This window comes from Lontra canadensis, unplaced genomic scaffold, assembly GCF_010015895.1.
Source record: "Lontra canadensis isolate GAN:19392208 unplaced genomic scaffold, GSC_riverotter_1.0 scaffold5, whole genome shotgun sequence".
Classification (NCBI taxonomy): domain Eukaryota; kingdom Metazoa; phylum Chordata; class Mammalia; order Carnivora; family Mustelidae; genus Lontra; species Lontra canadensis.
The window spans coordinates 12,932,853-12,945,870 of NW_022630999.1; the positions used below are offsets into that span (position 1 = coordinate 12,932,853).

The window sequence follows — 13,018 nt, forward strand, 5'->3', positions numbered from 1 at the left end:
CATGGCTCATTCTGGTTGTAGAAGCACATTGAACCAATATCAACAAGGACCAGTTCACAGTAACCTGTGGAAGTTCTTGGGTTGTTCCTGTCATCTGATGCCTTAGTGTCCAACATCTAGTAACAATTGTTGGAATATTTTCCCTTCAATTCTTCGCAGTTAACTATATTGAAATTTGATTTTCTGTCTTCCTATACAGTACTACAAAATATTTTTATATGTTTTTTTCCATTGACATTGCTTCTTAGTACCAAAAGGACACTAATGTCCACTGAAACTTTGGAGGTTTCACTGTGGGCTTTTACCAGAAAATTCTGTAAATAAGACTAGGTATGGGGGCATCTGGATGACTCAGTTAAGTGTCTGACTTCAGCTCAGGTCATGATCTTATGGTCCTGGGATCGAGCCCCACCCCATCAAGCCCCATAGCAAGCTCCATGCTCAGCAGGGAGTCTCCTTATCCCTCTCCCTTTGCCCCTCCCCCAGCTCATGGTCTCTCTCTCACGCGTGAGTGTGTGGAAATAAATAAAATCTTAAAAAAAAAAAAGACTACGTATAGCACTGATTTCTGTATAGCATTATGTTAAGACCCATAAGAAGAGAAGTTTTCATAAATATCTGTCTCTAAATGGATTACCCCCATAACTAAATTTACTGTATTTAATGGTCTCTTGAACAGAAATTATGGTCTTCCTCTTCTCATCTTTCTCCCCCAATGCATCGTCTTAATCTCTAGAGGCACTTTACAAAGTCTCTTTTTCTTCTATTCTAAATTTGGCCTTTCTGTAAGTCCTAAAATACTACATTCCTTTAAGTCTTCTAGTCATCATTCCCCTTTCTCACACAGAAGTTCTGGGGCTGTTATGGCAGTTACTAACATCTTCTCATCTTAGGCTTTTAAATCCTTAAAATTATTTTTGATCCATCCTCTCTCCCAAGTCTTACCTCCTATCCTAAAGAGAGGACTTCAGCAATGTCATATTTTTCACATCTTCCCAGTGCCTATTTGATATGCTTCCTAACAAAAGTAGCTGATTGAACTCAGAAATCCGGGCCTTGCCCCTTCCTTACGTACTGACCTCTATTTTAGAGACCTTTTTACCACTGATCTCCTATGGCCACTTCCTGTTCTGAAAGCCCCCAACTCCTAGGCATAGAGAATGATTTCAGCGCTGAGAACAAGGATGCTAATAGAAGTGTTTGGCCTTCTTGATTTAAAGGATTAGCAAATGTGCCTCAGCATCTTGTTCAGAAGTTGTTCTGTCTGTCAGATGTCTCAAATAAGATTCTCTCTAATGGCATTTTCTCTGAAGGCCAGAAACTTCCATGTTTGCTTCCAAAGTTGCTGAAGTCTGTGATTAGAGGAAATCCAGAACAATAAATACATCCAAATTGACTGTGTTGATTAGCTCACTCATTTTTCTTTTTTTTTTGTATTCAAGTCTAATTCTGTGTTTGATATGCAACTATTCTCAGTTGATGATCGTTATCTTCCATCTGTGACGGCTTATAATTGTTTACATGCTTGTATCCATTGTTAAGTAGAAAGGTTATATCATTTTAATCTTATGAACTTGAATATTATCCATATTAAAATATAAGACAGTGCTTTAAAATCTGTTACTAGATAATCTATAAGATATAGATAGATGTATAGTTGAAAAGCTGTTATTATTACTCTTGAGAACCAAATTATGCCAGATAGGACATCATCTTGCTTATCAACAAGTACTACTGCTCTATACTGATAGCCTCTAACAAAGAAGTCATTCCATTGGAAGAAAAATAACTCTTCTTAAGAACAAAATGGGAAATGATTCCCTTATACTATCCATATCCAGATGCACTTTTGATTTTGATTGTAGTGGTTAATTAGAAATTACCTAGAACCTGATGACAAACCTTTAATGAACTTCTGCTTTCTTGAAGGTGGGATTAATTCAGTATGCCAATGAACCAAGAGTTGTATTTAACCTGAACACTTTCAAAACCAAAGCTGAAATGATTGAAGCAACATCCCAGACATACCAATATGGCGGAGACCTCACAAATACATTCAAAGCAATTCAGTATGCGAAGTAAGTTATGATCCTAAGAGCCCAATATTTTGATAAAATAGAAGAGCTTGTAAGTGAGAAAGAAGAAAAAAAGACAAAAATAATGTACCTGGTACTTACACTTGTCAGAAGTAATAAAAAAAGTTCGAACATTCTCTCACTTGAACACTTTGAGAAGGCAATAGGAAATGAAATTTTAAAATCTTTGATCTCTAGGACTTTGATAAGGTATTCCAGGATTTTTTTTAAAAGATTTTATATGAAGTAGATGAAATGACATTAAAAGACCTTAGGTTAAGTAGGAAATGAAGCAATCTGCAATTATTTGTTAATATTTACCAAGGCCACAGATGACTTGAACTAATGGACCACTTCATGCATATTGAGAAGGGTCATAGAATCTTTAATGTTAATGACCTAGGAGTCTGCATTGAATGGGTTCACTATGCTTATTACCATCTGGGGCAACGTGAATGTTACAACTATATAACACTCTTAATTTTTAGCTCAGTTTCTCTATTTTCTCAGTGCTCCTGCATTCATCTTTACTCTGTTTTAATCACATACTTTTACAAAAAATGCTAAAGATTCTCCTATTCTTAAAAAATAAATGAGAACAGTAACTTCACTTTCCCTTAAGCCTACTTTCTGCCTTTGTCATCATGTTGTGCATTTCTTCCTTCCACTACCATACTCCTTGAAAAATTGTCTTTACTCCCTCCCTCCACTTCCTTGAGACCTTGGCTTGCCACCAAGTAAATGTGGGCCTCTTCATCAGCCAGCAACCCAGTGCCAGTGGTCCTGCCTCAGACCTCATCCTCTTAAGCTTCCCCTACCATTTGCTGCTGATGAGCACACACTACTATTTCAACCCCGGTTGCTCTGATATCACAGACTTTTGGAATCCCTGCCAACTTTTTGTCAACAATTTTGCCGGTTCATTGGCTCCTTTCCCTATTTTTTCTTCACTAAACAGAGCCTTCTTTTTTTTTTTTTTTTTTTTAAATCTCCCTTTACTCTTGGGCATTTTCTCCACTCTCATGGCATCTCCATTAGCCCTGTGTGGGTCACCGCATTACTCTGTGGCCAGCTCTGAACTCGAACCGAAATTCACACAGGCATCCAGCTAATGCTGGATATTTTTAATTTGGAGTGTTGGCTCACTTATCAAATTCAATACATCCTAAAACAGCCTTAGTCTTTTCCCTACCCAAGCTCACAACTTTTCCATTTTGATTCATGCTACTGCCTTTTCCCCCCAGTCATTCAAAGTAAGCACTTGATGGTTTTCTTTATTCTTTTTGTTCTTCCTTAGTAGCACAGATCTGGTCAGTCACCACATCCTGTCTTTTCTATTTCTGTATTTCCTATTGTATCTGGTCCTCCTTTTATCTGGGTGTATATTCTAGTTGCTGTTTCTTATCAATTGGTGACTTTCCCTATATGTTTCAAAAGTGGATTTCCCACAAGTGGATTGGTTTGGTTAATCTTTATTGTCCCTACTGAGATGTTTTTTTGGGGCCACACCCTCTCACAGGCTGTGGCCAGTCAATAGGTCAGTTGCCATCTGGCAAAGTGCCCTTTATGGCCTAGTAAATTAAATTCAGAGGAAAAGTAGGTTGACATAGAAAATGGCCTAGAAGGAGTTACAAATGGTAGAGGACCTGTGTTTTCAGCAGGAAGTATGGATATGATGTTTTTCCCTGGAGGGAGCTCAGGGGCCTGGTAAGATCTCCTCTCAAGAAGAAGAGCCACTGTCTGTTATGATGGGACTTTTTTGGCTTTTATCATCTTTTCAGAACTTTGGTTTTCTCTCCTGTGCCATCATCTCACTCTTACCACTATTTCCCAAGCTAATAGAAGCCTTTCTGTTGTTAAGAGAATCACCTAACTTCTTACTCACACCTTCCAGAAGTTAATTACCTTTTTTTTTTTTTTTTGGTCTGTTTCCTTACAATATCAGATAGAATTTACTCTTTTAGTAAATATTGCCATTTTCCATTTACCTTATTTCATTGACTGCCTATGGTTTTGATTCATTATTCTAAGACCTGAAGGTAATCAGAACAAATGAGGCACAGTTTCTACCCTCAGAAATCTTATAATCATACATGAATTCTACCATGTGTCATAAAGAGTATAATTCACCCAACAAGTACTTCACGTGAGTACTGTATTCTAATTTGTCTGAGTGACAAATATGAAATATTTTTCTACACTTCTGCATTCTGATAGGAAAGTTTTAGGGAATAAAATTATATTCTCAGTTTTAAACATGTTGAAATTAAAGTGTCCCTTACACATTCTGGTGAAAATATTCAGCAGGCATTGAATGTATAAATTTGAAATGGAAGAGATGAATGGAAATAGATGTAGACTTTAAGGTGTCATCATATTAGTGGTAGGTAGTCCAAAGGAATGGAGGGCATTCCCCAGAAAGAATGTGCAACAGGAGAATCCCATGGACAGGAAAAAAGTTGTTGGACAACTGGGTACCCATCTAGAAACAAAATAAAGCTGAACTCCTGACTCATTCCTTGAATCAAAACAAATTTCAACTGTACCAAAAATGTAAATCTAAGAAAATAGAATTATTAAGGAACTATGAGAAACTTGGGTGATTAAAGAAACAAGTCTAGAAATAAGAAGTCCTTTTAAAATACCATGTCAAAGATAAAAGACACACGTAAAAAACTAATGAAATTGATGTTAAAATATACAATTTATATACAGAGGTAATACCACTAAAATTTAAAAGATTAATGAACTGAGGAAAATATTTGTGACATATTTGACAAAAGATCATTTTCTTAATTAACAAAGAGCTCTTATTAATTAGAAAATGATGAACAATACAAATAAAAATGGGCAAAGATAAAGAAAATCAAGAGTTCTTAGAGAAAAATACAAATGGCTAATAAACTTAAAATGTTTGTTATTTCTTAATAATGAAAAAAATGCGTATTAAGATAGTTATATATTCTCACTTATCAGAATGTCTCCAATTTAAAAGTTTAGTAATCCTCATTGTTAAGGAAAGGAGATGGAGAAACTTGCATTCTTTTACGTTATGGAACTACAAATATTCAGAGTCCAATTTTATAATATCTTTCAAAGTTTGAAATGTGTAAATTTTTTTCCCAATAATTTCACTACTAAGATTTTATCCTACTGATACATTTGGAAAAGTATGCCAAGATATCTACACAAGGACATTTATTACAGCATTACTTGTAAAACTCAAAATGGCCTAAATGCGCAATAATGGAGAATTGGTTAAACTATGGCTATCCCCATATGATGAAATATTATGCAGCCATTAAAAAGGAGAGCTTTGGGGGCACCTGGGTGGCTCAGTCAGGTCAGGATCTCAAGGCCCTGGGATCGAGTCCTACATCAGGCTCCCTGCTTACTGGGGTGTCTGCTTCTCCTTTTCCCTCTGCCCCTTTCCACCTCCCTGTTTGTACACTCTCTCTTGCTCTTTCTCTCAAATAAAATAAATAAAAACTTTTAAAGAGAGAGAGAAAGAGCACTTTGTATATGCCTCTGTGGAAAGATCTCCATCAAATGAGAAATAACTCTATAAGGGCACCTGGGTGGCTCTGTCGTTTAAATGTCTGCCTTCGGCTCAGGTCATGATCCCAGGGTCCTGGAATCCAGTCCTGCATCAGGCTCCTTGCTCAGCAGGAGCCCCACTTCTCCCTCTCCCTCTGCTGCTCCCCCTGCTTGTGCTCTCTCTCTCTCAGATGAATAAAGTCTTTAAAAAAATGAAAAATAACTGTACAGACTATGGCCCCATTTGCAGGAATATTTGAGGAGTAGATTATGCATATACATCTCAATAAAATGTTTTCTATAAGGAAACATAAACAGATAAAGGTAGTTACCTTTGGAACAGTGACTTGGCCTTTCCAAATGCTTTGAAATTCTTTGACCAAATATATTTATCACTTAAAAAAAAAAAACAGTTTCATATTGAGAAAGTAAATGCAGATCCAGTGAGTAAAACTGGTAACAGGACTATCTTTGCTCTGTTGATTAGTATTAATGAATTGAATTTTGTTATCAGAAGAGAATTCTAAGGATTCTTGATGTCAGTACACACACACACACACACACACACACACACACACACATGCATGCCATAGAAACTACGGAAATTATTGTTAATGCTAAGCAAAATTTATATATATTTCCCTATAAGCTGCAAAGAGAATGTAGGTAAATATGTCACCAGACCTGACATAGAGAGAAATTCTAAGTCCCAGTAGGTCATGCTCAAAGAAGTTAGCCTCACATTTATATTTCTAACCAGAGGCCCACATATTAGCTTCATCTTTTGATAGTGAGTCTTTAATCTCATCTGCCACAGAGATTCTGCTTATGCGGCTGCTGCGGGAGGACGACCGGGTGCTACCAAAGTCATGGTGGTTGTAACTGATGGCGAATCACATGATGGTTCAATGTTGAAGGCTGTGATTGATCAATGCAACAAAGACAATATACTGAGGTTTGGCATAGCAGTAAGTAGCTTTTCTTTTTAGTTCTTTCAGTTCATGGGTACGTGCTCATTTATAACATCACTTCCCAAGACTGCACTTTCTTTCTCATTTGGTGCTCACAGCTTTATAGAAAAGATTTTCACCATGTCTCATGGGTTTGGATTTACTTCTCCAGAGGTACCGTTGTGTTCAGAAATAAATATTAGAAAGTGCTAGTAGGAATATTGGAGTGCAGCTATAATGACTTTTTTCCTCTCCTCCTCTATTTTTAAGGTTCTTGGGTACTTAAACAGAAATGCACTTGATACTAAAAATTTAATAAAAGAAATTAAAGCAATTGCCAGTATTCCAACAGAAAGATATTTTTTCAACGTGTCTGATGAAGCAGCTCTACTAGAAAAGGCTGGGACACTAGGAGAACAAATTTTTAGCATTGAAGGTAAAAGAACTCCATCTTTCAAAAACTTTTTTCAAGAATTCTTGATTTTATTGCTGTATTCTTGCTCTTTTAATGTTAACTTGTATACCTTATATGAAAAGAACTCCTATGAATCAGTAAGAAAAATAGAGAACATGAATGAGTTGTTCATAAAAGATAAGATACAAATGGCTAATAAACATAAGAAAATATTCCCTATTTCAGTAATTATTTTAAATTATAAGTTAATATTAATTTGTGCCTAAAAGATAGTGAAGATTAGTAATATATAATCTTGGAGATATTATGGGGAAGCAAAGAAGTTCATACACTATTGATAAGATTATAAATTATATAGCTTTGGGGGGAAGGCAAGTTAGTGATATCTATTATAAATGTACAGTTTTACATTTTTACCCCACATAGTTTTTATAATCATAAAAGTTTTACCTTTTTATACTGTTATAGGATTTCTGAAATTCTTAAATTCATTTACAACAAACATGTATACTTTTAAAATTAGAAAAACATAGTGAGGATTTTTAATAGTTTGGATTTCAAGGAAACATGTTATTTACCAGATCTACAATAATTTACTTTAATGGTCTTGGAAGTGTAGAAATACCACATGTTCAAGAACTCACTATATGGAACACACTTTCCAGTTGGTAAAAAGTCCCACATGACCCAAATTCTGGTTCCTGGTGGTTAACTGAAATAACTCTCAGTAATAAAGAGCCTGATTTATTGAGTACCCACTATAGGTCCGGTGCTCTTTCAGAAGCTGGGTCCAAGGACATTGCATAAATTAAGCATTCATACCTTAGTCTTATCTTCACCTCCTGATTATCTACTGGCAACTTCTACCCAAAAAAATATTACTTCTTCTTTAAACATCTGATGGTACCTCTAAGTTGTTGAAATCATTATCAAAATCTAATGTGCCCTGAGATAATATAAAATTATTTGGCTACTTATGGCATGACTTATGCTTGCTTGTAGTGGTATGAACATGAGTACATGAGTAATCACAGTGCAAACTAAATGCTAATTAGAAATGGTTTTGTGTCTTATTTGCTATTTTGGCTTTTGGGGAAGCACTGGTCTACCTTATTGAAAATTATCTTGGGGCACCTGGCTGGCTTGGTCCATGGAGCATGCAACTCTTGATCTTGGGGTTGAGTTCGAGCCCCATGCTGGATGTAGCGATTACTTAAAAATAAAATCTTGAAAAAAATTATCTCTACTCATCCTGTGTAAATTATTATATCTTCTAAAAAGTGACTATGTTCTATGGCATACATTATCTGTATCACTCTCTATATCCAAGTGGTAGTCCAGGAATTTATTCCTTTTTGTGAAAAATAATGAAATGTAACCATTTTGACCACACAGTATGGAAAGTGAATACTAATCGAATCCTACGATTTCAGCATCAGAGGCAAGCACATATGTAGAAATAGGACAAACTTCCCAATTGATAAAATTCCTACTCAGTCTTGAATCCAGGATCCTGAAGACTAACACAAATATCTCTGTTTGGTTTTCTCTGCACATCTTCCAACTACACTGAGATATGTGTGTACTTATTAGTACCAATATTTAAAAGCAAAAATTCAGTTAGTTTCTTAGTTTCTTAGCGAGTAATAATTATTTAAAAAGGCCATCCCTTTAGTTTTTATTTTACCTCATCCCACATGTTGAGTGTTTTTATATCCGGAACATCATACGCATACCAATAAATACATTAATGCATAACCAAGATTAACCCCAACTTCAAACACTACCTTGGAAGTCTTGTGGGTGTTGTTAGAACACTTCCTTAGTGATTTCTCCCTCCCAGAATTTGCCAGCTCTGTATTTCTGAGTGAACATCAGAACATTGTGGGTGTGTGAGTGTGTGTATGTCCATATATGTACGTGTGCACATGTTTTCATGTGTGTACATGAATGCACATGTGCTTGAAAACTTGATTTAAAAATTGGCAGTGATGTAATTCTTGAAATTACCATCTCCCAGGTACTGTTCAAGGAGGAGACAACTTCCAGATGGAAATGTCACAAGTGGGATTCAGTGCTGATTACTCTCCTCAAAATGTGTGTATATCAGATAAATTCTGGCCATGCTGTCAATTTGGCTGAACACTTCAGGGCATAGTAGCTTTATATATAGGATAGAAAAAACAGCCATCTAGTGATCAACAGTTCTGATTCCTAGTCATAGTCATTCAGTTTCTTTGTGTTGCTGATTTGTCATCCAAAAGATGAAGGATAATAATGTCTTCCCTTCCCTGTTTCACAGGGATTTTTTATGGAAAAAACTGTTAACATGCAAGAAAGTATATGAGTGCTTCAAGGGCCAGGCACTATATTAATTCAAGAGATTATCATTGCAGGAATTTCCTTTAAATCAATTAACTACTGGAAAAGTTTATTAAAAACACAAACTCTTGGGGTACCTGGGTGGCTCAGTCGTTTAAGGGTCTGACTCTTGATTTTGGCTCAGGTCATGATCTCAGGGGCTTGGGGTTGAGCCCACCTCTTGCTAAGCAGGGCGTCCGCTTGAGATTCTCTCTCTCCCTCTCCCCCTTCCCCAGCTTGTGCACATACGTGCGTGCGTTCTCTCTCTCTCTCTCTCAAATAAATAAATAAATAAATAAATAAATAAATAAATGTCTAAAAAAACCAAAACACAAACTCTTGTCATCACTGCCACTGTTGAATTCTGAGGTGCCAGAGTATCTCTTTTCTAAGAGCAGAGACAGAAGATAGGTGAAAAAAGTAAGGAGTTAGGAAACACGTGAGATGGGAAGCTTTCTTAGCTCAGAAAATCCATTCTTCCTTCTCATAAACATCGACCTCCCCGGGCTCTAGTTCCAACTCTGCTCAGGGTCCCAGTGGAGTAGCAGAAGGGCGTAGAGATGGCACTGGAAAAGCTTAGGGAAGAGTATGAACTCAAGGGACTTGATTGAAGGACCAGGAATGGCTTGTTTTTTTCTCTAGAAAGAAAGGAGCTAACTTTGAATCACCAATCATTTGGAGTGCTTATAAAAATTATGGATTTTTCCCTCAGAAAGAGTGTAAATGAAACTGCACTTAGAGAATTTTGCACACAACTTCCTGAGGTTTTTGTACACTTCCTGAAGTCCCTTCTTGTACCCTTGATGTGGAATCCCAAATTTATGACAGTCATTCACACAATTTCATGGTCTCTTGTCCTCAAAATGGGACACATTTTCCTATTTGCTTTATTTTTAGTGGCTTATATTTTTCAAACCAAAATCCATTATCTTTGATGTTTTCTGAGATCTAAAATCAAAAACTTAAAAGTAATAAATCCCATCCTGACAACCCCAGCCTCCTACCATGACTTACAACTTTGACAATTCAGGTTGGATTTTGAGTCAGTCCAGAGAACTCTGTCCTGGTGCGGACCAATGTCTATCTTCCTCCAAGTAGATGGAATGTCACTCTGTAGTTACCTTTTGTAGGTGTGCCATCTTCCAATAGATGGACTAGGTTATAGATGATGGAGTAACCTCTGAGAAGGAGTCAAAAGGAAGGAAGAAGAGCATTGAAAATAGAATAGAAGAAGGCCTGAGAAGAGGTCAGAAAAGGGCCTCCCCCTAGGGCCCCACCTCTCCTCCTCAAGGGTACCTCACATCCCACCCTGAGCTTTTCTCATGGATATGTGGGACAGGAGGCTCACAAATGTTTGTCATTTACACATGTGTAACTTTGAATGGAAATTGAAAGATGGCTATTTGTTCTTCCTATAGTGTAGTAGAGATTTATCTATAGAATGTATCAAAGTAACATGGTCTGGGGGAAGGCTTGTTTTCCAGCACAAAATACATTAAAACAATATGGACTTACATCAACATACATTGATATACATTTTACTTCATCAATTTCTCTTTAAATCTAGGTCATTTATTTCAGTGCTTTGCCCATGCTACATTCTTGTGCTTTAAAGATAGTTTGTTCTCATGATCTTCATTTTTCAATTATTTTAGGATGTTCTGATGCTGGGTGCAGTAGGAGCTTATGCCTGGAGTGGGACTGTTGTCCAGCAGACATCTCATGGACATTTGATCTTTCCTAACCAAGCCTTTGACCAAATTCTGCAAGATAAAAATCACAGTTCATATCTAGGTAAGAGATAGCAGCATTTGACTCAGCAAATTTAAGTTCCCTTTTTTAAACAAGCCCCTTGCTGAATTTCAGGATCCGTTCAGCAAAGCCCTGAAGTGTCATCTAATTATTATAATTATTGCACACGTTTATGTTGCCACTTTGCAAATGGGGCCTTATCCTAAAACTCTTCAATGACACACTGTGTTTCACTTGTCAATCTCTTCTGGCTGTTCAAGCAGCTGTGATTGTGCTTCCCTAAAATGGAAATAGTTCCTAAAAGCCAATATAGTAAGTGGTAGTTTTATATTACTTTAGAGTTCCTAGTCTTTTTGTTCCTATAATAAGCAGCCACTGATTTTGAGTACTGACTATGGGACAGTTCCTGAGCTGGCAATTCTATCTACATAAACATTTTAATCCTTCCAGGGATGCCTGGATGCCTCATCCTTTGGCTGAGTGTCTGACTTGATCTCAGTTCAGGTCTTGATCTCAGGGTCACAAGTTCAAGCCCTGTGTTGGGCCCGACACTGGGCATGGAGCCTACTTAAAAAAAAAAAAAAAAATCCTCCTAAAACCCTTTGAAGAAAATAATATCCCCATTTTACCTTTGAGAGCCGGCAAGGTTAATAACTTTCCCAAAGATAAACAACTTAGTGGCAAATCCACAATTTGAACTTGGGACCATCTGACTTCATGGTGCATGACTATTACCTTTTAAATTCATGTAATTACTCATTTCAAGAAATACTTGTTCAATGCCAGGTTCATGAGTGGCGGATGGGACAATCCCAAAACTAGGGATGTTTTATAGGTAGGTTTCCCCCTCTGCAGGGCAGTGCTGCCCGTCAGAGGGGAGGAGCAGTTCATCTTAGAAAAAAGGAAGATGTGCCTGCAGTGATATGCCCGGGCCCACGAGGAACTGTGCATCCCCGTGAAGGAGAGCTGACAACACTGACCCCGTCGTTGGCCTTCTGTGTCGATCTCCTCTCTGGCGCACAGATGCCACCACTTTAGATAAACAACAGAGAGCCCTCTGGCACAGGGGGCACCACTTTAGATGACTGCCCTGTGACCTCACCACTGTGCCCATTGCTCCATAAAAGCTGGAGGGTGGAGATGAAGGGCTGAGTAGGGATGGAGAGTAGTTGCATAGCGTTTTGGATCGGCTGTTCTCTTGTCTGTGCCTGCCTGCCTGCCGGATTGCCTTTGTCAGTAAATTACCCCGAAAAAAACTCTGCAAACAATAGGGAGTGGACTGCTTTGTGTTTCAGCATTAAAATACCTGCTCAGTCTGGAGGAAACATTACTGACCGTCCTTCTAACACCTTCTAATACCCCTACACACACACACACACACACACACACACACACACAGGGACCTCTGGTCATCTCTGATAACTTTGCAAGCTTATCTGGCTGAGCTCTTCAATAGTACCTGCTCTGTAACGTCTCTCCTAGGTTACTCTGTGGCTGCGATTTCTACTGGAAAAGACATCCACTTTGTTGCCGGTGCTCCTCGGGCAAATTATACTGGCCAGATAGTGCTCTACAGTGTTGATGAGAATGGCAATATCACAGTTATTCAGGCTCACCGAGGTGACCAGGTAAATGCCACTGTGTAGCAGGTGGAATTAATCATAGTGACAACTGGGGCAGATGGGGAGTGGGAGTTGGTAGAAATGGAAACCAGCATTTATTGAGTGCCGACCCTGTAGCTGGTTCTGTGATCTGTATTTACTTGAATATTCCTTAAATCATCTGGGTGACCGGCACTAAGCAGGACATGTGATGAGCACCGGGTGTTATATACAACTGATGAACCACTGAACTCTACCTCTGAAAATAATAATACACTATTTATTAATTGATCCTCTATAAAACTTGAAAAATATTCCTTAAATCCT

At 37.7% G+C, this 13,018-nt stretch overlaps 1 protein-coding gene across 1 annotated transcript in view; it reads left to right on the forward strand.

The window, feature by feature from the left end:
* ITGA2 (integrin subunit alpha 2) overlaps positions 1–13,018 on the forward strand; it is a 106,167-nt gene that overhangs the window by 48,760 nt on the left and 44,389 nt on the right. Inside the window, exons 7-12 of the mRNA XM_032851455.1 lie at positions 1,930–2,078; positions 6,430–6,580; positions 6,833–6,998; positions 8,998–9,074; positions 10,994–11,132; positions 12,573–12,718. Coding sequence (XP_032707346.1) covers positions 1,930–2,078; positions 6,430–6,580; positions 6,833–6,998; positions 8,998–9,074; positions 10,994–11,132; positions 12,573–12,718 — 828 coding nt within the window. The remainder of the gene's footprint in view (positions 1–1,929; positions 2,079–6,429; positions 6,581–6,832; positions 6,999–8,997; positions 9,075–10,993; positions 11,133–12,572; positions 12,719–13,018) is intronic.